This window comes from Peromyscus leucopus, chromosome 8b, assembly GCF_004664715.2.
Source record: "Peromyscus leucopus breed LL Stock chromosome 8b, UCI_PerLeu_2.1, whole genome shotgun sequence".
In the NCBI taxonomy this organism is placed as follows: domain Eukaryota; kingdom Metazoa; phylum Chordata; class Mammalia; order Rodentia; family Cricetidae; genus Peromyscus; species Peromyscus leucopus.
This window is the reverse complement of record NC_051086.1, coordinates 35,328,696-35,347,481: the sequence shown is the minus strand read 5'-3', so window position 1 is coordinate 35,347,481 and position 18,786 is coordinate 35,328,696. Positions and strand designations below refer to the sequence as shown.

Below are 18,786 nucleotides of genomic sequence, written 5' to 3'. Positions count from 1 at the left end.
TGAGGTTTCAATATTTTATTCAAGTTTTATTTTAAGTGATGTTAATTACAGCATTTGAAGGGGAGGAGCTAATTCCACACAAAATGGAAGACTCTATAATGTACCCATTAAACTGCTAAATAGAGTGGTGAGACTCTAACGGAGGTCACTTTAGATCCCTAGTGTTGTCATGGTGTGACTGCAGTCACCTGCACAGCTTAAAGCTGGAGATCCCGGAAGCTGTTTCAGACTCTGGTGCAATGGCAAAAAAAGAGAGAGAGAGAGAGAAAGAGGAAGAAAGAGAAAACCACACCACAAGGAAGAATTAAGTCCTGAATGACTGGCTCCATCACGCCCACCCTCTCCACCCTAAAATGGCACAAAAGAAATAGCTAACCAGAAGGGTACTTTTGGTGTAAAACAGGTAACTGATGGGCTAGGATGGGAAGAGGGCACGGAGATCTGTCTAAAACAGTCCCTTTCACACAGGTGTGTGCATGCTTCTCAGCAGCTAGGATTGGGACACCAATGCTCAGGAAGTCACAATTTCATCTGTGGACTCTACAGACTGACAAAGGACCCGCACATCCCCAGCTTCCACCTGGGGCCTGACATCTTTAGAGGGGCTCCTCCCCAACCCACGTCTACAGCTAAAAGGACCCTTTCAGGATTGGGTTTTTGCTGTACCTCTGAAATGGTAAACACCTTAAAGCCGAGTCATCCTTAGCCTGGAGATCTAATGTGGTATTTATCAATTCTCGCATCCCCAACATACAACATTAAAAGGTACACTAAATTCTGAAGGTAGCTATACTGCAAAATAGTTTAAAATTAACGATTGTACAATATTCATTTATGCTTGAAATTCCAGTCCTAGACCAAGCTTGTGGCCACCCGCATTGACGTTCTTGCCATCCAGCAGAGCCGACAGGGTCAGTTTGATACCTGCAGGAGGGTGAGAGACATGGGTGTGGGGAGGGAGGGGGGATAGTTGGAGGAAGAAAAGGGAAAGAGAGAGACACAGGAAAGAGAAGAGAGGTTAATACCAAAGTCAGAATTTGTTCCAGAACAATCAGCAGTGGCCAAACGAGGCAACCCTTCAGGATGCATTGTGCAATACAAGCTGGCCTGCTGGTATCCTCAGATGAAGACAGGCAACGGCCATGACTGGTACACAGAGCAGAAACCCGGCTGGAACATCCACCTTCCTTCCCCCTCAGGTCTCCCCCGTCACAGTGAGCATTTGACCTCTGGTAGCACACAGTAAGCTGCTTGAGCAATACCACCTTGGAGGAAACCCTATCCTGTATCAGGCTCACATTCACCTCCATAATGTGTATGCACCCATGCTCACACACACACAAACAATACACTCCCCCCACACACCCCACCCCCACCCCGCCCTCCTGGGACTTACTTGTAATTTTAGATCGAATGGGCTCTTTTTCCTGGGAAGAACTTGATTCTCACATCACATAATCAGCCTCGGAGGGCTCAAAAGTGGGATTAGCCCCTGGAGCCCTCACACGACAGTGAGTGGCTGGGACAACTATGCAAAGTAGAGGCGCTAACCACCATTCCTATGCCCTTGTCTTTCCATAGTGAGGGTGACCGACAGGCTAAATTTGACAGCCTGGAAGTAACAAGTATCACACCCCAGGAAAAGGATGGAAGAAAATAACCAGAGACATACCATGATATTTACAGACACTTTCCTTCTGGCTTTCTATTTCTCACTCTTTTTCTCTTTTGACAATGACCCCACAACTCCTTTATAAACATTCAACTATAAAAGTTTATATACACTCATGTATACTGTCCCTCAGAAATCAGCAGAACATAACCATTTTTTTTTTTTAAGACAGAGAACCAGCTTCACACACGGGCAACACATACCTGGCTTTAGGGTCTGAGTGTACCCTAAGCCGATCAGGCTAGAGTTGTTCACTTTGGCCTGAAAGAAAAAAGATAAGCCCAAGTGAAAACAGTGCCCCACAACCCTGGGGAAAAAAATATCCCATGTGTCTACCTCCAAAATACTACCTTCTTCCTCAGATCCCAGCTATCAGAACCACATTGTAGCTGCCCATGGCCATCTCATAATACTCAGCATGAAATGTGTCCAATGCAGGTACATGTGCTTTCCTGCTCCTGTGAACTCCCAAGGACAGAGCAAGGAGAATACGGCTCTTGGCAGGCCATGTGCCTTTTAACCATTCCTTTATGCTCCCAACATCGCAACAAAGGAGGCCCCTGGTCCTTTAGTTTTACATGCATGGCTGATGTTGAGGGAGCCAAGTCCTGTTCCCAGGTCAGGAGGCTTAAAACAGTCTGTGAGTTACACCAACCAGCAGAAACATTCTGCACCATGACACCACCTCATTCCACCCTGCAAGGGCGGCCACCTGTAGTGTGACAAGAGAAGCCAGCTCAGCTGGGTTCACAACAAAACCTATGCAGCTCGGGGCCCCTGACCAGTGCCATGGGTAGGCAAGACACGATGCTCACTGACCAACTACCTGGTTTTGTCTTTTCAGAGAGATGCTCTCACTACGTAGCCCAAGGTTGCCTTTGAACTCTTGCTACACCATAGCCAAGAAAGACCTTGAACTTCTGATCCTTCTGCCTGCTGTTTCTGCTGTGCTGGGGATCAAGCACCAGGCTTTCCGTATGCCAAGCAAGCACTCGACCAACTGAGCTACAGCCCTGGCCTTGTTTTGGTTTGCTTTTTTCCCTGGTAATATGGCTTACGCCCAGGCCCTGGCATGTGTATACTCTACCACTAGTATACATCATCCTGACCATTGATAACCTGGATGTGGACCATAGGGACTGGGAACAAAATGAAAATGAATGAGAATAAAACATTTAAGGGAAGTTCCCCTTACAGTTTGCATGATGGGACAGGAACGGGTTAAAGAAAGTGGCTTAATAGCCTAGCAGTCTGCTCAAAACCAGGTCTGGGAACGTACTTCCTCTGTGCTGTGTGCCTTTAAGGAAGTTACCCAATTGACCTCCATAAGCATTCAGTTCCAAAATAAAAATACCGATGATTTAAGAACCATAGTGGTGGGCTGGAGAGATGGCTCAGAGGATAAGAGCACTGCCTGTTCTTCCAGAGGTTCTGAGTTCAGTTCCCAGCAACCACATGGTGGCTCACAACCATTTACAATGAGATCTGGCTCCCTCTTCTGGCCTGCAGACAGAACACTCACTGTATACATAATAAATAAATCTTTAAAAAAAAAAAAAAAGAACCATAGTGGTGCATGATGCCTTTAATTCCAGTACTCAGAAGGCAGAGGCAAGTGGATCTCTGAGTTCGAGGCCAGCCCAGTCTATAGAATGTTTCAGGACAGCCAGGGGTCAGGGCTACATACAAAAACCCTGTTGCAAAAAAACAAAAAACAAAAAACCTGAAGGTCAATTGTGGTGGCACATGACTTTAATCCCAGCACTGGAGAGGCAGAGGCACATGGAACTTTGTGAAGTCTATACAGAGAATTCCTAGCCAGCCAGGGACACATAGTGAGACTGTGCCCCTACCCACCCACTCCCCAAAAAAAAGAAACAAAGAAAAATTTTTAAGTATCTGTCTCAAGTGGGATTAAGCGCAAGAATGCCCAGTGAGAACCTCTAAGCGGAAGCACAGGAATTCTCTCATGCTCAGGGTGGTTCATGGGTACCCACCGAAAAGCAGGCATCAGGGTCGACCTGATACTTGGCCGCTATTCCAAAGCGAGTGTTACTGTTTCCTGCTGTCCAGGCGAGATTAACAGCGGTCTCCAACTTCTTGTTCACCTTCTGATAAATGGAGCCGCCAAACTCTGTCCCATCGTTCCTGCAAGTAAGCACAGCAGCAGATGTCCAGCTGTCCGAGGACCAGGGCTGGACCCAGGCAGAGTCACCAGTACCAAAGCCATATGGAGAACCAATTTCACAAACCGAGGACTGAGATACAGAAAGCCAGGACAGAGCGGGACTAACACCGGAGTCTCGAAGTTTCAGAAGATAAAACATCTCACTAATCTCTGGGAACTCTCAAGGGCACCCCAGACAACTACCAGAACGGCACAAAACCTCAAATTTGTTTCCAAACTTTAAAAATGGAGGCAGATAGGGCAGAGATGGCTCAGTGGTTGAGTACTTGCTGCTTTCCCAAAGGTCCTGAGTTCACAAACCTACATCAGGCAGCTCACAACTGCCCATAACTCCATCTCTAGAGACGCCGACACCCTCTTCTGGTCACCATGGACGCCCACGCACACATGTGACATACACTCACACAGATACACATACACACACACACACACACACACACACACACACACACACACACACACACACGTGAATAAAAACAAACTGGTTTCTTTAAAAACGGAAGCAGAAACTAGAAAAATGGGATTCTGCAGAGCTTTCTGCTTTCCACTGTTTGTGTCTTTACTTTTGTAAGTGATTCTGTCAGAGATGGTTGGAGGGAAGCCAAGGAGAAAAGGCATGGCCAAAAGGGTCAGGAAAGCTCAGGCCGCACATTCCTTGGAAGGCAAGGGCTATGGTTTGGATGTGGAGGAAGAGAACTCGCTGCAAGTTATTCTCTAACCTCTACATGTACACGGAGACATAGGTGTTGATACACACACACAGAGAAATAAATGCTTTAATTATTATCTATGGAATTAGTGTTTGTTTAGAGCAATACCATTACTGGTCTGAATAAGATGTTACTTCTGTAGCGTCCTCTAGTGGAAAGAACAAGTTAGTGCTTCATGGAACCAACCCATACAAAATTACTTTTTTTTTTCTTTTTATATGTATGGGGTGGGGGTGGGGTGAGGTGGGTGCAGAGGCCAAAAGAGAGAGTATTGGATCCCCTAGAGTTTCAGGTGGTTGTAACCCGTGCAAAACAAGAGTGCTGGGAACCAACCTTGTATCCTCTCCTAGAGCAGCAAGTGCTCTTTTCTGACCAGCTTCCCTCTAGCCCCAAAGAAGATTATTTTTATGGTTGAAATTTTGATTCCCTCACATCATCAATGTCCTTCAACCTCCAAGTCCAGTGACAGACGAGCTCCAACCTGCCCATCACCCCAACATCCAGCAGTCAGTAAACAGTTAACCCTATCAACAGAGAGAAAAATCCTATGCATTCCTGATTATCCACCATGGGATGGGACACAAAAATGCTAACAGGCCCTTTGGCTCACCTCACCCAAATGACTGAAAACTGATCTCAGGGGGAAAAAATGAAAAGCAACCACCCTAGCCAATCCATGACACCCCTGTGGCATTCTCAACGAGACTGGCCCCCAATTGAATACTTAGTCCTCAGTTGGTGGAACTGTTTGGGAAGGATTAGGAGGTGTGTCACTGAGGGTGGGCTTTGAGGCTCCAGGACCCCCACCATTCCCACCGCTCGCTCTTTCTCTCGGCCTCTTGGTTGTGGATCAAGATGTGAGCTCTCAGCTGGTTTGCCTCTGTGCTATACCATCATGGACTCTAAACACTTTCTTTGACAAGCTGCTTTGGTCATGGTGTTTTGTCACAGCACTAGAAACATAACGAAGACAACCCTCCCCCCCCCACCCCCCACCACCCACCCACACTTACACATTAGTATGAAGCTGGAATTCGTCCGTCTTGTAGCCAACGGCAAAGTTGCTCTGGGTCACTCGGGACTTCGCGGTCTCAAAATTCATCTGGTAGCCAGCCAGCCAACCCTCATAGCCAAGCACCAGAGCGCCACGGATCGAGGGTCCGGCGATGTCAAAGTCCACATCACAGCCCAGGTTGATATGCTCCCTCTTGTACCCTGTCTTGATTTTAGCATTTTTTTTCCTAAAAGAAAAAGAAATGTATTAAAGCCAAGCTAAGTCACATTGACCCAATCCTGCTAAGGACTGTGTAAAAACACTGTTGTTGTTTGGTCCCAGTTTGAGGAGGGAGGGAAAAGAGGCGAGGTCGGTGACCAGTTGACCCTGCTTGCTGAACCACAAGCAGGACACAACTTCTCCTGAGCTCAAATCTAGTCTGCAAAAGACTACATCAACACTGTGTTGCGCACGCCATGTGAAGAGACCAGAAAGTGAGCGCCAACCTTGCTCCTTTTCCGGCCTCTCCCTGTGCCTAACCCCACACCCTACACTGGCATCTATCAGGCATGTGTGTTGTTTTCTAAACCTACAGGAGAGGTGCATGTCACAAAGCTACCCAAGCAGCAATTTGAGGGAGATGGTCATCTTTGTGGCTCACCCAGTAAGTGGCAAAAAAAAAAAAAAAAAAAAGAAAGAAACAGCAGATCCCTGCAGCTGGAGAGGAGACCCGGGAGTTAGAAGCGCTCATACAGAAGACTGCGATTCGGTTTCTAACACCCACACTGGCAACTCACAACTGTCTGCAACTCCAGTTCCTGGTGATCTGACACCTGTTCTGGCCTCTGCAGGTACCTGCGTCTATGTGGTGCACACACACACACACACACACACACACACACACACACACACACACACAAACACACACACATAATAATAATCTTTTCCCTGCTTAGTGAATACAGTAGGAGAGCTTTTACTGCCATAGTCTTGAGACACCACTGAGTTCACAACAGAGAGTCCTGGCAGTCCTGATGTCAGGCCCAGTGATGCCAGATTCTTCGCATCTAAGAGCGGGTAGTTCAGTGTCTGTCAACTGTTTTTCAAGACCCCCAGTGTCCCTCAGTAAGGGTAGATGAGTCATAACTTTTATCCAAAGCAAACCCCAGAGAATAAAAGAGCATCTTTGTGGGCTGGGCAGATAGCTCAGTGGATAAAGTGCTTGCCAGACAAGCTTAAAGATCCAAGCTCAAGTCCCCAGAACCCAGTAAATGCTGTATGCATAGCAAAAGTATCTGTAATCCCAGTAAATCTCTCTGGGGAGATGGGACGGAGAGACAGGAAGCTCACCGAAGCCTGCTAGCCTGGCATATATAGCAGTGAACAGAAAAAAATCCCGGAGAGGTGGCTCAGTGGTTAAGAGCACTGGCTACTCTTCCAGAGGACCTGGGTTCAATTCCCAGCAACCACATGGTAGCCCATACCTGCCTATAACTACAGTTCCAGGGGATACAACACCCTCACACAGACATACATGCAGGCAAAACTCCAATGCACATAAAATAAAAGTAAATAAATCATTAAAAAAAGAAGACAGAATCCTGCCTCGAGAAGGTGGAAGAGGAGAGCAACCTGAAGCCATTCTCTGACCTCCACGGGTACTCTGTGGCAGCTGTGCACATACCATGTACACACAAATACAGTAAAAGTTTTGAAGATCAAATCTATCGGATAAAGTGAAACTATTATCACATGCTTGCAAAAGGGATCATTCCCTGGCCAATGGCTTTCTCAGCCTAGACCACAGAAACCAGGTCTGGTCAGAGTGCCGAGGACCACACAGACCTGCCTGCTCCTGCCCCTATGCACAGTGAGATTAAAGCATGCACACCATGGGCTCTGGACCTGTTCCCTCCCCAGAGGCCCTGCTGTTTCTTGGGAAATGGCCAGCTACAGATCCAGGGCAGGAAACATACCAAGGAAGCCTGAAGCAGCTTTCCAAGCTATCAGAGATGACCAGGAACTGGGCAAATGGATCTAATTGCTAAAATAAGAAGGTTCTCACCCAGGGGCTTCCAAGATGGGAAAATGCGAGCATTGGTAAGAGCAGTATTGGCAATAAACTAAAATATATCAAAAGATGTTTAGTTTAGGGCCAGTAGTACAGCTTAGGGTAGTGGCATTTGCTGCCAAGCCTAATGACCTCAGTTTGGTCCCCAGGACCCACATGATGGAAGGAGAGAACCAACTCCCAAGGCTGAGGCAAGAGGATCATACTTGGAAGCCAGCCTGGGCTACACAGTCAGACCCTGCCTCAATACAACATGAGTGGCACACACCTGGGCATGGAGGTAGGAGGATCAGGAGTTAGAAGCCAGCCAGCCTCAGTTACATAGAAACTCAACGCAAGATTGGGCTACATGAGACCCTCTCTCAAAAGACAAAACCAACGAAAAGCTGCTATTAACCACAAAGTACAGTACCTGTGGCAGAGCCTCTGACCAACCGTGTGCACCACCCACACCAGTTTGCACAGTGCCCCCACTCACTGTCTCACGGGATTCTAGCTAGGGGTCCAAGCATCCAAAGAAAAAGGACAGAGCTACAGCCAGAGTGACTCAGCCATCCCCAGGTCTCTGCTCCTCACACAGCTAGGGAGGTTTCCTTTCTCAAATGTCACTGGGATTTTTTTTTTTAAGCTACTTAAGTGGTGGTGCTAATTTGACAAGCACTCAAGAGAGACATGAGACACACTAATGGGTAGCAAGCAGGCTTCATCTGTGAAAAGCAACACTCGGGGGGTGGGGGGGTGGGGGGGTACTAATCCCTAAATGGGGTCTGCAGCCCCACCTAGCTGAGGCCCACATCTGGCTAAGGGTGGCCAGTGCTTTCCAGGCATCAGCAGAGCTTTGGAAAGCCAGTGTGCATTTCCAATCCGTCAAGAGCCATCAAAGCTCAACTACCCAGCATACCTAGCGCCTCCAGCAAACCCGAGAAACACCCTACCCAATAGGAGGAGCCCAGGCCCCCGAGGAGGAATGGCTGGCAGCGGAACTAGGGGAGAAAGAGCCTGAAGATGAACCTCGTCCAACTTCTAAAACAAGAAACACAGATGAGCTCAAAGCAAGAGGAGCTCCCCAAAGCCAACACATGTCAACCTGAAGGAGCTCCAAAGTGTCACAACTGAGACAACCTGAGCCACGACATAAACGATGCAGGTGACTATAACTGACAGAATAAATGTCCAAGAGTCTATCCTAACATAAACACTGATGAGGGGCTGGCAAGATGGCTCAGCAGGTAGAGGGATTGTAGCCAAACCTGATGACCTGAGCCGAATCCCTGGGACTAGCATGGAGAAAGGAGAAAACCAAACCCAGCAAGTTGTTCTCGAACGTCCACATGCACACTGTGGTGTACACACACACAAGAACAAATGTGTGTGTGTGTGTATATATGTGTAGGGTTTTTTGTTGTTGTTGTTGTTTTGTCTTGTTTTTAATACTAAAGTGCTGGAGAGATGGTTCAGCAGTCAAGAGCACTGGGTACTCTTGCAGAAGACATGTGTTTCATCCCCACATGGTGGCTCACAACCATCTGTAATCCCAGTTCCAGGGAATCCAATGCCTTCTTCTAACCCCGATAGGCACCAGGCACACACACAATGCACACACATACACGTAAGCAAAATACTCCTGCACATAAAGATAGATACAGCGAAATAAAATTTAAAACAAAGGTAAAACTGGTTAAGTGAGTGGGGGACTAGGACAGACCTTCCCTATGGTAAAACCCCGTGAGTGAGAAAGGAATGATGGGAATAACTACCAAAAATAATGGCGGAGGAAAGGATGTGAAGGATGTGACTCAAAGCATGATGAGAAAGAACATTTGCAGCCTTAGTGTCTCCCGCTGGATATCTACTGAGAACAAAGCTAGAGAGTAGCAGCTTTCCGGGGGAGAGACCCAGCAAATGCCACGTTAGCCACGCAATCAAGGTCTGTATCACCAGTCAAGATATGTGATAGAGGTCTTCCTGACGGCATGCCCATGGACACGATGAGGTGCCGCTTCTTCAGCTGCCAAAAACTATACAACCTGAATGTAATCAGGAGACATTAGCAGACCAACCCAAGTAAAAGGTCATTTTGCCAAGAACTCCCAGCCATTCTTCAAAACCGTCCAGGTCACAAGAGAAAAGGATGGAGAGCGTGTTCCAGGAAGAGACCACAGAGGAGACCTGACAGTTTGATGCCATGGAGGATCCGGAACTGGATCCCGAGCCAGGAAGAAGATGTCAGTCAGCAGGGCAACAGTTAACAGTGTGGTACCAACATTCACTCGCTGGCGCTGATCTGTGTTCCAGCCACAATTGCTTAATGACAGGGACACAGTCTGAAAATTGCATCACTGGGTCATTTGGTCATTAAGCAAACATCATGGGGTGCACTTACAGAAACCCAGATGGCCATGGTTAATCACTCAACCATGGCCTCCTGATGCACCCAAGGGACAGAGCACATACGAGATGCCCAAGGCGGGCAATGTACCCCAGCACATGCATTCACAGTAAATATTTTATAAGGAACACACTCTAATGGGAAAATGCACGGTGAGTGCACAGGAACCAGTCACACACTCAGGCCATATCATCATCAAATACTGGGACATGCACATAATTATACATGGGGGAGTAACAGAGTGGGTGCCGTCTATGACAACTGTCACACACTCAAGACATGCACTGTGCCTCGATGGCAGTAAGGAATGTCCGAGCTGTTATAATCTCAAGTTCCTACATGTGCTCCACTGAAATAGTATGTAGTAAATGGCTGCATATTATATATACATTACGGGTATATATTATGTACTGGGTTTTAATGTGATATAAGATTTCAACATTAGAGGGAGCTAGGAGAAAAACAGAAGGGAACTCTACACGTTACTTTTATCACAATTTTCTATATAAAAACTGCAAATTATTTCAAAATGAAAGGTTAAACTGAGGGGGCTGGAGAGCTGACTCAACATGAGAGCACTGGCTGCTCCTGTGGAGGACCCAGGTTCAGTTCCCAGCCCCCACACGGCAGCTCACACCTCTAATCCCAGCACTGGGGAGGCACAGGCAGGCAATCAGAAAAGGAAGGGGAAAAAAAGCACAGGATCACAAACCATGAAAACACACGCCACTGAACTGTGGACGTAAAAGATGATTCAGAGCCGGGCGGTGGTGGCGCACGCCTTTAATCCCAGCACTCGGGAGGCAGAGCCAGGCGGATCTCTGTGAGTTCGAGGCCAGCCTGGGCTACCAAGTGAGTTCCAGGAAAGGCGCAAAGCTACACAAGAGAAACCCTGTCTCGAAAAACCAAAAAAAAAAAAAAAAAAAAAAAAAAAAAGATGATTCAGATGGTAAATTTTATACATGTTTTGCCAAAGCAAAAAGCGAAGACTTGAAATTTAGTAAAAGCCTAGACTCAAATCATCAGTGGGCAAAACAACCTTCCCCTGATTTAGGAGACTCAACCATTCTGAGTATGAAATGACAAGAGTATAGACGATTCTAGAAGGGACGAGTTCTTTCCAGTCCTGTAGAGCCTCAGGAGCCGAGGGAGACCAACTTGCTCTCTTTGCCCTCTGATTTGTTAACAACCAACAGGCCTCATCTGTTTCTGGCCAGAGGAGCTGGCAGCCACAGGAGCCACCTTGTGGTGAAGCTCCTGAGATCTCAGTGTCTCAGAACACTGGGAGAAGGGCCCTCCACACCTACAAAACAGACCGGCAACAGTGACCAGTTAGCCCCTGCTCCCAAATGCCACCTCTGCTCTTCAGCCTTGGCCATTCTTGTTACTGGCATCTTTGAACAAAATAGATCAACTGGGGGGCCGGGTGGTGGTGGCGCACGCCTTTAATCCCAGCACTTGGGCGGCAGAGGCAGAGGCAGGCGGATCTCTGTGAGTTCGAGGCCAGCCTGGTCTACAGAGCGAGATCCAGGAAAGGCACAAAGCTACACAGAGAAACCCTGTCTTGAACCCCCCCCCCCCAAAAAAAAAAAAAAAAGGAAAAGGGAAGCTCCTTGGGGCAAATAGCATCCTGGCCCAGGCACCCTCAATCCCCAAATGAGCATAGGAACACACAAAACCATTTGTTACATACTTGCATTTCCTAATGGTTGCTACAGCCCAGCTCATTAACAAATAGACATATGTGTCCTGGCCAAAACACCACCACAGAACTCAAAGAATGTATAGAGCTCGGACCAAGGCCATCTTACCATTGTTGTCTGGTTGGTTTTTTGTTCTTTGACATGGAATCTCACTATACAGCCCTGGCTGGCCGTGACCCCATGATCCCTCCTCAACCTCCAGCCTCCCAGTTTAGAGACCACCTTTAACATGATGTTATCCTTAACACCAAAATCCTTTGGCGTGAGGGACTTCCAAGGGCCACAGCATCCTAAAATGTCCTCGTGGGACAAAGGTGGGATCCTTACCCAGTGTTAGGCGAGAAGGATGAATCAAAGGTCAGCTTCAGTCCACGCGCGAGCTGTACGGGAGAGAAGGTACAGGTTAGCTGAGGGCGGGGCCGTGGGTGCGGTGATCGGAAGGAGCAGAGCCAGGAATTCCGGCGGGCCAGCCTTACCTGGTCTTCCACGGTGATCTCGGTGCCCAGAGTGTTGTCTGTGTTCCACTTCTCTGTAAACGTCAGCCCGTACTCAGTCCATCTGTACTTGGTTTCCAGGCTGCCGTTCACTTTGGTGGTCTCTGTGTTGGCGGAGCCTGAGCTGGTAAATTCCTTAAAGGAGAGAAAGAGTCTCAGCCCACCGTCCAGCCTGCCCTCAGGACCTCTCAGCCACAGTCCAGCCTGCCCTCAGGACCCTCAGCCACAGTCCAGCCTGCCCTCAGGACCTCTCAGCCACAGTCCAGCCTGCCCTGAGCTCACAGTCCAGCCTGCCCTCAAGACCCTCAGCCACAGTCCAGTCTGCCCTCAGGACCTCTCAGCCACAGTCCAGCCTGCCCTCAGCCACAGTCCAGCCTGCCCTCAGCATCTCTCAGTCACAGTCCAGCCTGCCCTCAGGACCCTCAGCCACAGTCCAGCCTGCTCTCAGCACCTCAGCCACAGTCCAGCCTGCCCTCAGCATCTCTCAGTCACAGTCCAGCCTGCCCTCAGGACCCTCAGTCACAGTCCAGCCTGCCCTCAGGACCCTCAGCCACAGTCCAGCCCGCCCTCAGCACCTCTCCAGGCCCTTAAGCAAGAGTCCCTGGCATGTCCAGGCAGAACTTTTTCTACAGTTCAGTTAGATACTGAAAATACAAAGCAGTGAAAGAGCCTGCTACCAAAAGGAACCTTCTGCAGAGTTCTTTGGAAGGTAGCTTCCTTCCTCCCCTAAGGCCCTGAAGTCTAGACAGGAAATCACCCAGCTTCCATGCTGTCTCTAGCCTCAGACAGAGAGAGCCATTGAGCAAAAGCTGACACAGCAGAATTCTAAACCTCACACTCTTCCTTCCAACAACTGCTGCAAATACAACCTAAAAACAAGGATGTTTCTAAATAATAATGAAACATTAAAAACCTAGGTAAGTAGAGCACACCTTTAACACCAGCACCCAGAGGCAGAGGCAAGTGGATCTCTGTGATTTTCAAGCCAGCCTGCTCTACATAATGAGTTCTAGGGCATCCATAGCCATGTAGAGACCCTGTCTCAAAAAAACTAAAATAAAATAAATAAAAATATAGGTCAATAGGGCTGAAGAGATGGCTCAGTGGTTTAGAGCACTTACTGCTCTTGTAGAGGACGTGGGTTCAAGTCCCAGTACCCACAATGCAATTCACAACAACCCGTAAAAGTAACCCCAGTTCCAGGAGATATGATACCCTCTTTTGTCCTCCCCAGGTGCTGCAAACATGTGGTGCATACAAACCCTCTCTGTCTCTCTCTCTCTCTCTCTCTCTCTCTCTCACACACACACACACACACACACACACACACACACACACACACACAAATATGTCTTAAAAAAGAAAAAAGAGGCTGAGCAATGGTAGTGCACGCCTTTAATCCCAGCACTTGTGAGGCAGAGGCAGGTGGATCTCTGTAAGTTTGAGGCCAGCCTGTGCTACAGAGAGAGCTCCAGGACAGCCAGAGTGACACAGACCCTGTCTCAGAGACAGAGAGAGAGAGAGAGAGAGAGAGAGAGAGAGAGAGAGAGAGAGAGAGAGAGAGAGAGAGAAGCTGAGTAGTGGTGGTGCACATACCTTTAATCCCAGTGCTTGGGAAACAGAGACAGGTGGATCTTTGTGAGTTCCAGGCCAGCCTGGTCTACAAAGTGAGTTCCAGGACAGTCAGGACTACACAAAGAAACCCTGTCTCAAAAATCAGAGAGAGAGAGAGAGAGAGAAAGGAGGAGGGAGGAAGGGAGGGAGGGAGGGAGGGAGGGAGGGAGGGAGGGAGGAGGGAGGGAAGGAAGGAAGGAAGGAAGGAAGGAAGGAAGGAAGGAAGGAAGGAAGGAAGGAAGGAAGGGAAAAGATGAAAGGAAAAAAAAGGAAGAGGGCTGGAAAGATGGCTCAGTGGTTAAGAGCACTGACTGCTCTTCCAGAGGACCTGGGTTCAAGTCCCACACCCACATGGCAGCTCACAACTGTCTGTAACTGCAGTTCCAGGGGATCTGACACCTTCACACCAATGCACATAAAATAAAGTTAAATAAATATTAAAAAGAAAAAGAAAGAAAGAAAGAAAGAAAGAAAGAAAGAAAGAAAGAAAGAAAGAGAAAGGAGGGAGGGAGGGGGGGAGGGAGGGAAGGAAGGAAGGAAGGAAGGAAGGAAGGAAGGAAGGAAGGAAGGAAGGAAGGAAGGAAGGAAGGAAGGAAGGGAAAAAGGAAAGGAAAAAAAGGAAGAGGTCTGGAGAGATGGCTCAGTGGTTAAGAGCACTGACTGCCCTTCCAGAGGACCTGGGTTCAATTCCCACACCCACATGGCAGCTCACAACTGTCTGTAACTGCAGTTCCAGGGCATCTGACACCTTCACACCAATGCACATAAAATAAAGTTAAATAATTATTAAAAAGAAAAAGAAAGAAAGAAAGAAAGAAAGAAAGAAAGAAAGAAAGAAAGAAAGAAAGAAAGAAAGAAAGAAAGAAAGATTCAATTTTAAAGTAAGAAAGAAACATCAAGGATGGATCAGGTTAGAGGTTTTGGTCAGTGGCCGAGCACTTGCCCACAGTGATTGGGCCTAGAGTTTGAGTTCCTTCCAACACCACAAAACAACTTGTAAGAAAGCAACAAACCTAAGGACCATTTGCCAGAGGCCACTCTACCTATGAGAGTCCCAGAGTACCTGCCCCACAGAGAAGACAATGGAGCAAGCACAAACAGCCACAGGCCAGACAGGCAGCTGCTCTTGGCCCTGCCAGCCCGGCCACAGCAGCCCCTACTGGTCAGGAACAAATACACTGTCCCATGCAAGTTGAGCAACTTACCAATCCATTCTCAGACTTCGTTTTCAAATCAAGTTTTATTAAGCCAAAGCCTAAAAAAAAATAAAAAAACAACCACAAACAGGTTAACTAACTAAGCCAGACAGGTAGGAAGGGTAGCTCAGCGGTAACAGAACAATCACTAACAAGCTCAAGGCCTGAGATTGGATCTGCAGCACTAGAAAAATAATAAAAACTTAAAGCTAGGCCACCTCTGCCTTCCTCCTGGCCATCCGGAAGGGCTTAAAGAAACTCACCGCAGCCCTAGGAGATGAGGGTACCTGGCCTCCACTGCTGCTTACGGGAAGTCAGTGGAACAGTGGCAGACAGAGAGAATGCAGGCCGCACCGGTGCCCATGCAGGGCCTGGGGGTGGGGGGAGGTTCCCAGCAGCTGGCAGAGGCACAGTCACCAGGCCTGGTGGGCCCGTCAGGCTAAATTTAGAATGGCATTCTACCGGGGCGGGCGCTGGAGCTTGCAAGAGACTCCATCAGCTACTTGTCCTGCAATGCCTGGGCCTCACCACCAGGTGGCGCAGAGCCGCAGGAAGCGCATCCTTTGGACTGGATATATAAGTTGCCAGCTGGGAACTGACCACCAAGTGTCCCAAACATGCCAACCCTGTTTGCAGGTGAAAGGTCTTCCATTCCGCCATTGCTCCCGACTCCTTCCTCCAACACTCACCGTAGCCCTTGGTGAAGACATCCCTGGCAGACTTGCCAAGATCAGCATATGTGGGAGGCACAGCCATCTTCTGCCACAACAAAAGAAGCACCAATATGAATGAATGCATTTGGTAATTATGGAAATTAGTTTACCACCAGTAAAAGTTATTTGATATAATTAAACCACCAATAAAAATCACCCAGCTCCAGAGTCCCAGGCATCTTTCCCTGCCAGGTGTGTGAGTGTGACGTGAGCTGTCTCGCCCTTCCTTTGAGGCCAGAGCTGGAGGAGCTTGGTGATCGACCTGTCTTTAGCAGCCCCAGGCCTAAGCACACACCCAGAGCACAGGGAGAGTCAGTCAATATTTGATGAATGAATGAACTGTCCAAGACACACTCCCAGGAGCCAGCCACTTAACTGAACCGCAGACCTCTAGCCAATACGACATATCTTCTTACAAACGCCGGCTGTTCAGCCGGTAACTGAGGGGAAATCAGTTTCCCATGGCAATCGATGTATTTTGCCCATGGCTCTGATTTCAGGCTCTCAACAAGTATCAATAGAGTACTTTTACGTGCCACCACCAGCCCGACTTTTCACAGAATTTTCACATTTCGGGGACCACCCTTCCTGTAGGACAAGCCAGGTAAGTAACTCCTCACCATGAAGAGAAATCCAGGAATGTGCTACAAAAGGGAATCTGAGGCCAGGGAGATGACTAAGGGGCTCTTTAGCCTTTTGCTACCAAGCCTGGCTACCTGAGTTCAATCCTTAAGACCCACATGGAAGGCCCCGCCCCCAGCAAGTTGCCCTCTGACCTCTGCGCGCGCACACACACCAATAACAACCACAACTAAATATATATGTATATATTACTTTTTTTAATGTAATTTTAAAAATTGTAAAAAATTGATTTGTTTGTTTGTTTGTTTGTTTGTTTGTTTGTTTTGAGACAGGGTTTCTCTTTGCGGTTCTGGCTGTCCTGGAACTAACTCTATAGACCAGGCTGGCCTCAAACTCAGAGACCTGCCTGCCTCTGCCTCCTGGAGAACTGGGATTAAAGGTGTGCTCCACCAACACCCGGCAATTTTGTTTTAAAGACAAGATCGCATCTAGCCCAGGTTACCCTGGAACTCACGATCTCACTGTGATGGTTGATACTGCCAGGCTTGACAGAATCTAGCATCACCTAGGAAATGGACCTCACCGCTGGTGGCACCGCTCTCTAGACTGAGGTCCCTGACTGTCCCGGAGAAAGGGAGCAAGCAGGGCAGCAGGAGCACTCAGCACTCTCCGCTTCCTGACTGTGGGTCGGCTGTGCCTCACTGCTTCAAGACGCTGCTGCCTGGGCCTCCTGCCGTGCGTACGTACGCACTGCAGCGCCCTGAACACTGAGCCTCCATAAACTCCTCCTCATGTTGCTTTTGTCAGAGTATTTTATCACTGTAACAGGAAAGGAAACCAAGTAACCAAGGATGACCTTGAACTCCTCCTCTTCCTGCCTCTGGGAGTACAGGAGTATACTGTCACACCTAGCAAGGCTGCAAACATTTATTGCACCCCAGTGTGACTTTAGTTTTTAAAGATTTATTCTTTGTGTGTGTTTGCCTGCATGTATGTATGTGCAACACACTCATGCCCGGTGCCTGAGGAGGCCCAGGGAGGAACGTCAGACCCCTTAGAACTGGGATTACATATAGTTGCGTCCATGTGGATGCTGAGACTCCGTAAGAGCAGCAAGTACTTGTTGAGCAGCTTCTAGCCCCACTGGGCCTTTATTTTTAAAAGAACAACTATCAGCCAAGCAGTGGTGGCGCACACCTTTAATCCCAGCACTTGAGAAGCAGAGGCAGAAGGATCTCTGTGAGTTTGAGGCCAGCCTAGTCTACAGAGGAAGTTCCAGGACACCCAGGGCTACATACTGAGAAACCCTGTCTCGAAGAACACCCCCCCAAAAGCAACTTTCAAAGTACTCTCTGGGGAGTTTAGCCTAGAGCCCAGGGGTAGCTCACCTGCTTTGCAAACATGAGGCCCTGGGTTCCCAGCAATCATACCTCAAGTTAAAAACTCTTTTTTTTTAATGTGTCTGTGGATGAGTATGCACACATGGGTGCAGGTACCCTGGGAGGCCAGAAGAGGACACTGGTTGTTATACATGACTAAGTCAGTCAAATATTTACTAAGCATCTCAGTGGTGAGAGAAAGAGAATAACTCTGATTGTCTCTGCTGTAAGGATGACATTATATTCCTAGAAGGTTTTATGTTGACAAGATGTATAGAAAAAAATTAAAATCCTACTCTGGGACAGCACACACTGTGCCTTCTGTCTTAGAAGAAAAGGAATCATAAATGAGAAAATTCTGTCCCAGCATCATTAACTTCACTAACCAAAAGAGTGGTTCCATTTTTTTCCCTCCTCTTCCTGAGATGGGGTTTCATGTAGTCCAGGTTGGCCTGGAACTTTCTATATAGCCAAGGATGACCTTGAACTTCTAATCTACCCCAAAACTGCTATGATTACAGGCATGTATCACCACACCTCATTTGTACATTGCTGGGGTCAAACTTAGGGATTTGGGGCGGTGGTGGCACACGCCTTTAATCCCAGCACTTGGGAGGCAGAGGCAGGTGGATCTCTGAGTTCGAGGCCAGCCTAGTCTACAGAGTAAGATCCAGGACAGACACCAAAACTACACAGAGAAACCCTGTCTCAAAAAACAAAACAAACAAAAAAAGATTTTACTATAACATAGGTTTATTATTCCACTGAAGAAATAATCTGGATTTGCCATGATCCTGAAATTTTAGCTGCTTTATGGTTTAAAAAAAAAAAATTTTTTTTTTAGTGCTTTGTGTACAGTGGCAGGCACTATGCCAACTGAGCTAAATTCCCAGCCTGATTCCTTTCACTTTTAAACACTGTACACCTAAATTATCAAACTGAATCTGCATACATGCCACCTAACATGACACACATAGGCATTCACAAACATGAATATATGTGTATGCTTCTGGCAAGTGAGAGCCCCCTGGGAAAGAATTCAGGTGATCCCAGAGAACAACCAATATCACCTGACCAAAGT

At 47.8% G+C, this 18,786-nt stretch overlaps 1 protein-coding gene across 2 annotated transcripts in view; it reads right to left on the bottom strand.

Annotated features, from left to right (window-relative positions):
• Vdac1 (voltage dependent anion channel 1) overlaps window positions 1-18,786 on the bottom strand; it is a 30,584-nt gene continuing 11,798 nt past the window's right edge. The window contains exons 2-9 of one of the 2 annotated variants that reach the window (XM_028855682.1): window positions 15,721-15,790; window positions 15,041-15,090; window positions 12,204-12,356; window positions 12,055-12,107; window positions 5,584-5,811; window positions 3,670-3,820; window positions 1,876-1,933; window positions 1-924 (exon numbers count right to left, since the gene is read on the bottom strand). In XM_028855682.1, coding sequence (XP_028711515.1) covers window positions 833-924; window positions 1,876-1,933; window positions 3,670-3,820; window positions 5,584-5,811; window positions 12,055-12,107; window positions 12,204-12,356; window positions 15,041-15,090; window positions 15,721-15,787 — 852 coding nt within the window. In that variant the 5' untranslated portion in view covers window positions 15,788-15,790 and the 3' untranslated portion in view covers window positions 1-832. The remainder of the gene's footprint in view (window positions 925-1,875; window positions 1,934-3,669; window positions 3,821-5,583; window positions 5,812-12,054; window positions 12,108-12,203; window positions 12,357-15,040; window positions 15,091-15,720; window positions 15,791-18,786) is intronic. The other variant, XM_028855683.2, reaches the window with a different exon arrangement.